Source organism: Salvelinus sp. IW2-2015, linkage group LG20, assembly GCF_002910315.2.
Source record: "Salvelinus sp. IW2-2015 linkage group LG20, ASM291031v2, whole genome shotgun sequence".
NCBI classification, from domain to species: domain Eukaryota; kingdom Metazoa; phylum Chordata; class Actinopteri; order Salmoniformes; family Salmonidae; genus Salvelinus; species Salvelinus sp. IW2-2015.
This window is the reverse complement of record NC_036860.1, coordinates 10,086,367-10,096,210: the sequence shown is the minus strand read 5'-3', so window position 1 is coordinate 10,096,210 and position 9,844 is coordinate 10,086,367. Positions and strand designations below refer to the sequence as shown.

The following is a 9,844-nucleotide window of genomic DNA, read 5'->3' as shown; positions in this document are numbered from 1 at the left end:
TGTGTGTGTGTGTGTGTGTGTGTGTGTGTGTGAGAGATATCTTGATATGAGAAATATCATTACAATTTGTCAGTGATGGAAATAATCTAGGATCATTTGTCATTAATCTAGAAACTATAATTAATAGGTAGGTAAGTCAAAATACTATTGGAAGGTGATGATGTGTGAGTGTGTGTGTGTTGTGTGTGTMTGTGTGTGTGTMTGTGGGGGCGGGGGCTACATTAACAAACATTGGTGACCCTGTGACCTTAGTGGAGTCCATTCCAAGCATCAGGCTAGGGCAAGGCCTAGGCAGCAGGTAATGGGTGGCTTAGTATTCTGGAGATTGTTTGGATTTTTTTTTTTTAAAGTGTAGCTATTGTATATTGATTTATTTTCTGCTTTTTGACATTTTWTTACCCTGCAGAATATGGTGTAGAATTTAGCTCAAAGTGTGTGTTCATGAGGGATTCAGATACTGAGGTGATATTGAGATGGTGGTGTATCATTTTCTGGAAGATTCCGGAACGAGATACTCACAGAAGAACCAGCCTCACCAGGCTCACCAGGGGGGCCAGTGAAACCCTGAGGTCCCTGTAGGGGGAGACAAAGAGACAATGTCAGACTATGACGTTCATCCATCCAAAAAACAACATTYTTTAGTTCTGTTGTCAATGGGCTATGAGCATATGGGAGAATGAGTCCTGTGGGTAAAACATTCCCACGATCATTATAGTTATCGAAGACTGAAACTGAATGTAACAACAACAAAAAAACAGAACAAAAAAGCAATACAAATAAGTCTAAAAGTAAAGCCAATGACAAACACTAAAACTGAAATCAAAAGACAAGAACTAAACAGATACTAAATTGAAACGGGCAGGAACCTATCAAATTAAACTAAGTTTACATACAGCCATATATGCTTAAAAAAACACACCTACAATTAAACAACTCGAGTGTGACTTCCACTCCCATCATGCAATTCATCTAGGGTCATAAACTGACCTCTTTTTGACCGTTGACCCGAGGTCTCTTCCCCTACATGYCAAATGTCACTTAAACAGCTAGAACACAAAGGGAAGGGATACTTACACTTGAGCCAGGAGGTCCTGGGGGACCACGGGGACCCAWGGGGCCCTGTCAATCAAAAGGAAYAGAAACYATCAGTCAATTATTGACCAATCACATCAGTCTTCCCATTAGAATATATCTTTGAGAAGGAGCCAACTGACCAAAGGATCAACCAAAGGGTGGGTGGGCGAGGGTTAAAGTCCTCCCAAAGTATACATTCTAATGCCCAAAAGTCATACCATGAAGAGTGATATTTGAATAGTGGTATCAGTAACTTTTCAAGGCATCTACACGGTGGTAACTGGGAGATTATGAGTCAAAGATTATGCAGATATCTCAAACATGTACATTAGTCGTTTATGGTATATGGAAGTACATAAGACATGAAAATATCTTATTTTTTAAGGGATAGTATTTGCTGTGACCTATGGAGTACCACAGAGGTCAATTTGTGGGACTTCTGCTGAGCAAAAGTGTCTCATGGCCATAGTTTATGGTAGTGCCTATACATCAAACAGATTCCATGAGTGAGTGATCCTACTGGGCCAACAGGCTCTGTGTAGTTGTATGTCCGTACCATGGGGCCGGGCATGGACATGCCACCGCCGCTCTTCTCATCAAAACCACCAGACATCTGAGGGGAGAAGTTCTGTAGGGGAAACAAGGGAGAGATGTATTACAGTCAGTCAGTATTGGAAATCATGAGAACAGTGCTGTGATCTCGACATACAGTATATGGATGGGCCTAACACGGCTAGAAAACGCAAGGCACTAGGCCTGTCCATATCAATGACAGATCTATTCATATCCATTACATATATACAGGGTGACTACCTCTCTGGCGTTCCCTAGCTGTGTTAGGCATTACCTCCCTGTCCACTCCTGGCTGGGCGCTGTCCACCTGCRCTGGTGCTGAAATACAGACTGCACTGCACTCTAACCAGGATAGCTTAGCATTACACCTCCCGTGCTCTTGCCTGTACTCTTTTTGGAGGTTTATCATTCTGAATAGACTAGCACAATAGTTTCTGTTGTATTTACTGCGCTAACTGTATTTGGAGCCTGTCCAGACTACATGGAGATCAGTGAAGTTAAGATATGTGACATCATAAGAGGGTGTTGCTGTGTTCTCCTACCAGCTGTCAGAATTAGCCACTTTCTCCCATGTCTTTAAATGTAAATTACTAACCCCCAACAGAAGCTGCCCCTAATCTCTGATCTAGGATCAGTTGCCTCTGTTTAACATATAACCTTTTAACCTTTCCACCTGGGTCAAAAAGCTGACACCGGGTCATTACTAAGTGGGCTACACGTCCATCTTGGCCTGAGATACTTACTCCGCCGAGGCCAGGGGGTCCAGGGGGGCCTGGGGGTCCAGGAAGGCCGGGCTGGCCGGGAATACCATCGTTGCCGGGGAAACCAGTAGCTCCCTACAGGAGAGACAAGAAAGAGAAGCTGGTTAGTGATGAACTATCACAAAGACATAGTAGTAGTCATTGAATATAGAAAACGGCTTCATTATTATCTATGGGGGATAAGGCATCAGTGAAGAGTGACAAGGGAAAAGCTAACATAGGCCTAGGGTTTGGGGTGAACTCAAGTCATATAGGCCCCTAGTATATTAGAAGCAAATTGATGGGTCATATCTGTAATACCTTCAGATTACTTGTACATTAGTCTAGCTATCTACCTGTCCTTCCATACATCAATCTATTCATTTATTCATCCAACTGTATAAGTATCTTCCAGTCTGTCCATCCATCCATCCAACTGATTGGAGATAAAATGACACGCACGGTCTCAGTGACTTAAGTCATAAAGATTGTAACACTACACTGTACCCACTTAAAGTATTTGGTTAGGGCCAACCAGTCACAGTCACAGATATTGTGAGAACTACATTATTCTTCAAATTAATATGAAATGGAGTAGAATTATTCAAGTTAAGAAATTCTATTTCTATTTCTATAAATGTACAATATATCTGCATATGCTGGCCCAATACAAATCCACACATATCTCAAAATGCTAGTCACCAAATGGGTATCTGGACAGGTTGGGCTTTGGAGTAAGTATAATATCTATACCAATTGAAGAATATGAATTGAGATTTAAATAATGAAGATAGTGGTCGACTATTTAGCCAAGTAGCTCCACGAGTAAACTCCAAAGACTCTGGATGTACATGTCTGTCCATTGCCTTCGATAATAATCTAACCTCATGTCAGACATTACCAACATAAAAGCAGAATCTACTAATGGCAAATATCTTATAGGCCAAAACTCCGCTATGAGTATTACGAGATAATACAACAGTCATTATGAGTGATATGTGCAAGATGCTAGGCCTGTCCTTTAAAACTGAGACAAGAGGCACACAAGTACAAAAATATACCAGAACAAAATGGCCAAATCCTAACTTGGGATACAGGTGCAAACCTTAAACGTCCACACACCTCTGTCAAAGGAGGATTGGTGAAAGACTGTGACTTGAAGTTTTGCATGCATCTCATGTTTGTTAGGTTTTGGCCCCCAGGAAGTGAATACAAAGCATGATAGGAATAAGGAAGTGAAACGTACTGGCTCTCCCTTGGCTCCACGATCACCCTGGGGTCCCTAATGATGGGGAAATAGCAGCATTAGGTTATGACTGTATATGAGGATGTGGTTCTTATTGTCCTATGGCCTTACTAGTTTTGCCGTCAAGATCAAATAGTTTTGTCGCAATGATGTGTTTATAATGAATCAACAATAAAGAATACATGTAAAGTACACTTTAAACGTTAACAATAATAGCAAATCTAATTACACGTTTTATCTAATAGATGATAACAATAAGGATCAAATCATATTTACCTCAACCTTTGGCTCCTGGAAGCCTATGGTAGCAACAGAAAAACAACAATTAGATTAAAATGTGAAATATCTGAAATAGTCTGAACAGTAAACAACTGAAATATTTGTAGGGTGCATTCAAATTGTACATTAGGCCTATGCTTTTAGATTTAGAACTAATAGGGGCCTACAATCTCTGAACTAGGCCTAATGAAAATGTACACAAAATGCCCAATTTGAGACTAGGTCAAAGTTGAAAGGAAGGCCAAAGGTAGTTAGGAGGTGGCACCAGACTGGTCATGCGCATAATATGTGCCTGGAGCACTGAATAGTATCCCATCACATTTCGGACGAAAAGGGGAAAAAATGACTGGTGTGATTGGAATAAAGGTAAATCCAAAGTTTATTCCTCGTTGGCCATCCATAAAATGCTCTCCAACGCCTTAAAAGTAAAAGCCGAATAGTCCCTCTGAGGCCTCGGAAAACTTTTCAAAACTGATTCTGGAAGCGCCTGCGCCTGTAACGTAAACTCCGTAAACGTTGCGTCGGGAGGAAATCGGCGTACCGTCATCGGGGCAGATGGGGCAGCATTCGTCGTGGGGGATCACTGGATTGGGGCAGTCGGATGTGTCCTCGCAGATAACTTCGTCGCACATGACGGTGCCGCTATCGCACACGCAGATCTGGCATGGCTCGGGTTTCCAGACATCTCTGTCGTTGTAGAATTGACCGTCCAACGTACAGCTGCCGGCGGTGCCTGAGAAAGATGCAGAGAGGAAATAGTTCAGAACTCTTCCTTCAATGTCGACTTGGAAGGCACGGATGCCCATGTGATGACGCCTTGACCAGGTGATGTATACGAAAATGTATGTACTCACCAAGTCGCTCTGGATAAGTGTCTAAATCAACTCCAGTCCTCGAGTACACATTTTTGTTGTAGCCCTAGACAAACTCACCTGATTCAACTTGTCAACTAGCATTAATCCCCAACAAGTTCATTCAGGTGAGTTTGTCAGGGTCAACATCAAAAATGTGTGCTGTTGGGGGTACTCAAGGACTGGGGTTAAGAAACACTGTGCTAAATGACAAATGTATTTGTAATGCCTTGATTGGAATGAACAACAAGGCAGAAGGCCTGGAAAACGATTAAAGTAAGGCCTATTTCCTATATTTCTATTAACAAATATTATTTAAATGTAAAATAGCAATCCCTGAGGGGTATACTACAAAGTAGGTTCCGTTAGTTACCCGGATAAATTGCCTAAATCTTCTGAAATAACTGATTATTTTCTTAATGAACCAGAAAATTAATAACTAAGTATTTCCGTTTATTTTATTAAAATTAGCTGGCTAACTAATTGATCCTGCTTTGTAGTATACTCAGCAGGCTTGAGTACCTCAGCAAATTAGTTTTGAGCTTGTTTATTTATTGTTAGATATCCAACCAGACATTGCATTTCCAAAGTAAGCCCAGCTTGCGCTCGAACTAGGCCTAAATAGCCTATATTATATATTGTATTGATGGCTAATTTGTGGTCTTCGTTTAGCCGTGGGTCCGCCTACCTGTGTCCAAACCAACAATGTTGGTCCAGAGGAGTTACTTCAATTTGACTATAGAGGGCGAAACAGTCAGTGGAAAAGGTCCACGTCGTCAATGCTGTCGTCCAAACGCTGCTGAAATAATTGAAAACTATCGGCTTGGCAAGCACCAGCGTTTATCCCTCAATGGAAAGTTTCCGAAGTCTGAATGTGTCTTCACTTATCATAAAAAAAAATGAAAAAGGATGGTAGCGTCTAAAGCATTTCATTGTTAGAGTTGCATGTCAGAACCACATGATGGCGCTACTGGGCCGTAGAGCGAATTTGCACATCTGTCCGCCCCAGATGCAACTAGAAACCCTATACTCAACCAGTCTAGACAAATTGACACCATAATCCAATACTTTAAAACGGATTATGTAGTTTGTCTATAGGTAATGCATTTAGGTTCTTATCCTTTATCTCTATTATAATAAACGTTTTGTATGTAGCTACCTAGGCCAAATAACTGAGCTTGAAACTCTTCAAGGGAATTTGCGCATGACGATGCTTTGTCCTCTCCTTCAATGTTTAGGTCACTGTATTCTTTCCACAAAAGTAAAACAATTATATTTGAAAATATATACCCTACATGTGATGAATGACTGTATCCTAGGCTATATGCCATTTAGAAAAACCCGAGGTTCAAGATTTCCATCGTTCAGGAATGACCTTCTTCCTTTTCTACTTGGCTGACATTTAGCCTCAGGCTACAAATTATTGTTTAATAACCAACTGAATACCTGTATCCTCTATTTCCAGACTGCTGAGCCATATAGGCCTATTCAATTCCACTCAATCCAATGGACAGAGAGTTGGCATGCCTTGTAGCTTTCCCCTCTATCCCTTACATGCATTCCAATATTTCCAGCTGTTAAAATGTACCTCCAGGGTATCAAATAACGAGTAGAAGGGAAAGCCTTGGAACCTGTACCAACTCGTTCCAAAGGCACGTTCCAAAGCGTGAGAAGGCCAACGAGCAATGATGCGCATACACTCTGCTCAAGTTGCAAAATGTAGGCTATCCTTATTAATGCCACACACAAAAAAACAGGGAACTAGTCAACAATCAATAAACACTTACCACAGATAAAGAATAGAAATGTATCCTAATATGCATATGTATCTGAATGGCTCAGTCATCAGCAAACCTTGTCCCGATGAAAACCACTTTTCTCCATCAACCCACTGTCTTTCCATATCAATTTCGTTCAGACAATACATACCAGAGGCAAGGATAGACTTAAAAGTGACACTTACGATCGTCCTCGCCTTGTCCTCTAGCCAAAAGCACTGTTGCGCTGAGCAACAGCGCTAACCGAATATCCACAAAGCTGAACATGTCTAAATATTAGACATGTAGACTCTTTGAGGCGAGGGGGAAGTTTTTTTTTCTCTTTCCGTTAGACTCCAATCATACAAGTAGGGTCCAGTCCTCTGTATTTCCAATCCAGACCCCGCAGAAAACTCCCTACTGCCTACAGAAACTTTTTACCCTGCCTTTTATATTCCAAACTTCTGGGGAGGTGCTGGCTTCACCAGAAAGCTCGAGCATGCTCATGTTCATAAAAAAAAAGTCCCTCCTTCCATCAGTGCAAAGGGGGTGTCTTATGCACTTTTTTTCACCTTAAAGTCTCAGGAAACTTGATCTTTCTAGAAAAGGTGGAGGCTTTGTTCAAAACCATCCCATCCTGGCTTAGACAGACGACAGGCCATGACATCTCCAAAAGTCGATTGCCGAGGAGGGCCCGGATACCTAGCTTTTCGGTAGATGCTTCAGGGTTGCAATTAAATAGAAACGAGCTGTGCACAGGAAATGGACTTACATTATGTTCCTTACCTCGCTTGTGTGTTTCCAGGCAGATGTTATTTTGTTGTCAATGTTGAATGCGTTGCAGTTGTAGCACAGTCTTACGTTTACGAGTAAAAGTGCCACATCAACTTGGGCACTAAATTGGGCATGCACTGTAAACTCGGGAGCTGTGGTTTCGTTGCCATGTATTATTCTGTGGGGATGGATTGGCTTTTGCTTTGCAGGCCTATACATCTGTGACCAGGCCTAGGATATTTCTGATCGATATGTATCTATCGGAAACGTTTGCCTACATTTTTGTGTACGGTGAACTTGCTCATCGATTGAATCCAGATGTGGGGCACTATCCAATGTATTCCTAAGATTATTTTCGTTTTTGTAGTAAATGTGGTTTGAAGTTCTATGACCGATCATATTGGGAGAGGTGTGCAGGCTTTCGATAACCTATTGCATGTAGCCCATCATCATATCGATAAGGATCTTGATTGCTGAAAGGATGGCTGTAGGCCTTACTGAGCTACAGTTTAGGGGAGGAGTGTGGTTATGTGGCACAATGGAACCCCACCGTTTAGGCTATAGTATTATTTTGGCTGTAATTTTACGTTTTTATTTCAAATTTGTTCATAGTATATATAGTTCCTGCGATATGGGTTCGGCTTCGGAAGGTACGTGGAATGAGAGGTCGGAAAATGTAATGCCTGTGGCTTGCCAGCGCATCTTTCATCTTGGCATCAACCCCACGACAGGTCGCCTGAGGAGAATACCGTCAATTAACTCCCGGTTATAGCCTGTTTGAAGAATATATACCTGATTCTCTCTGTGAATGGAAACCGTCAATTATTCTACTTCTACTGGTCGTATGTATGCTGCAGAACGTCTGTGCACAGCCATAAACACGCAAAAAAAAGTTAGCATGACAGAAACCGATGTGGAGTTTCAGGGGAGTTTCCACAATGGAAACGAATTATTCAGAACGGAAAATTATGTCTTTATTTAGGACGTTTGTCTCTCTCAAGTTTGTTAAAAATCAAAACAAAAAGCATCCCAACTCCCCAGATGAAGGTATCATACAACATCCATGCACATATAGCAAATCAATACAAGGAGATATCAGTGAATAAAGTGTAATTGTAGGTCGTCGGAGGCACTGCTCCGTAACGCCCAAAATGTCATTATTACGCACAGAAAGACAGCTCTCCATAGACGCGCCTGCGTCTTCCTTATGAAAAATAAACTTTTTTGGCATCAGTAGTCTTTTCTCTGCACTGCAGACACGTTGCAGCTTTGAGCCGAACTACCCAATCCCATCCCTGCTCTTTCCCTTCACTTCTGAGCCTCTCTCACATGCCTTCACATTATCCAATAAATGTGTATGTCTTTTTTTTTTACGAGGATGACGATGGAATGCTTTCTCTGAGATGGAAAGCGCCACCTCATCATTTCGAGTTCAGAATCAGGTGTATTTGGGACTAAATTACAGGTGGATTGTACCATTATAAACACAGAAAGGGGCACGATTGGCTTCTCATAATGATGGAAAGTCAGTGAGAAAAGGAAGCTTGCTTTGCGTGAATGCACCCTCCATTTGGATAGGTAGCATTTAGGATGGACTGCTGTACAGTCCATTGGCAGTCTACAGGACCAATGGCGAGCCACTCGGCAATTGTGTGAATGAGATAGATTGCGGTTACGACCAAATCATCCGTGCTAAAGATAATTTCACTCAGATCAGCCGCGTGTTTGATAGGCTGTATGTCTACAATGATCAATGCYATTCATCGTAGTTTTGTGATTTTCTTTACGTGCGCAAAATACCCTACATTTTGTAAATGTAAGCCTTCTTGCTTTATTTTTGATGGTGCAATTTTAAGCGTCACTTGTCGATCAGCAGATTAAAATAGAAACGTACTTTGATGGAAGACTATATTTATGTTGAATGTTAAACAACAAAAACTGAACTGCAACTACACATTGGTTACTGCAATTACATATTGGGCACTTTTACCTAGATTGGCTTGTATCGGACTAGACTACTAAAAATGTTTATTTTTGACAGACCGCAGGGTCGTGTAAAAGTAATGTCCGTCATAAATTGAGGTTATGCTTCCATACGCAGAGGCGTTACTCTTTTTTTGGGGTCTGATGTTCGCCCAAACTCTCCAAATCGAATCGTCCCTAAAATGTAAAATTGACCGTGCAGTAGGAATGTCAAGTGAAACCGCAAAAACCACAGTGTTGTCTGCTGTGATGGCCACCAATGTCTCCAGAGGGAAATACATACTTTTTTGTTGTTGCCTACATTAAAAAAAGACATAAACAGGGTCACGCTGAAGAATTTGCTAAAGGAGGAGTTGTACCAGGGATACTATTGACAAGCAAAAGTGTCAGATATCTCAAATTAAAAAGTCAAACTACTAGCCTGTAAATCAAGACCCTGTCCTTGGCTTAGTTCTTAGTATATCAAATCAAATTTGATTTGTCACTTGCGTCGAATACAACAAGTGTAGACCTTACCGTCAAATGCTTAGTTACAATCCCTTAACCATCAATGCAGTTCAAAAAAAT

The 9,844-nt window shown here is 41.3% G+C and overlaps 1 protein-coding gene across 1 annotated transcript in view; it reads right to left on the bottom strand.

Annotated features, from left to right (window-relative positions):
* LOC111981467 (collagen alpha-1(II) chain) overlaps window positions 1-6,953 on the bottom strand; it is a 21,423-nt gene extending 14,470 nt beyond the window's left edge. The window contains exons 1-8 of the mRNA XM_070433692.1: window positions 6,727-6,953; window positions 4,454-4,645; window positions 3,910-3,932; window positions 3,634-3,669; window positions 2,391-2,483; window positions 1,631-1,702; window positions 1,075-1,119; window positions 454-573 (exon numbers count right to left, since the gene is read on the bottom strand). Of these exons, the coding sequence (XP_070289793.1) occupies window positions 454-573; window positions 1,075-1,119; window positions 1,631-1,702; window positions 2,391-2,483; window positions 3,634-3,669; window positions 3,910-3,932; window positions 4,454-4,645; window positions 6,727-6,808 (663 nt within the window). The 5' untranslated portion in view covers window positions 6,809-6,953. The remainder of the gene's footprint in view (window positions 1-453; window positions 574-1,074; window positions 1,120-1,630; window positions 1,703-2,390; window positions 2,484-3,633; window positions 3,670-3,909; window positions 3,933-4,453; window positions 4,646-6,726) is intronic.
* Between the last annotated feature and the right edge of the window lie 2,891 nt (window positions 6,954-9,844).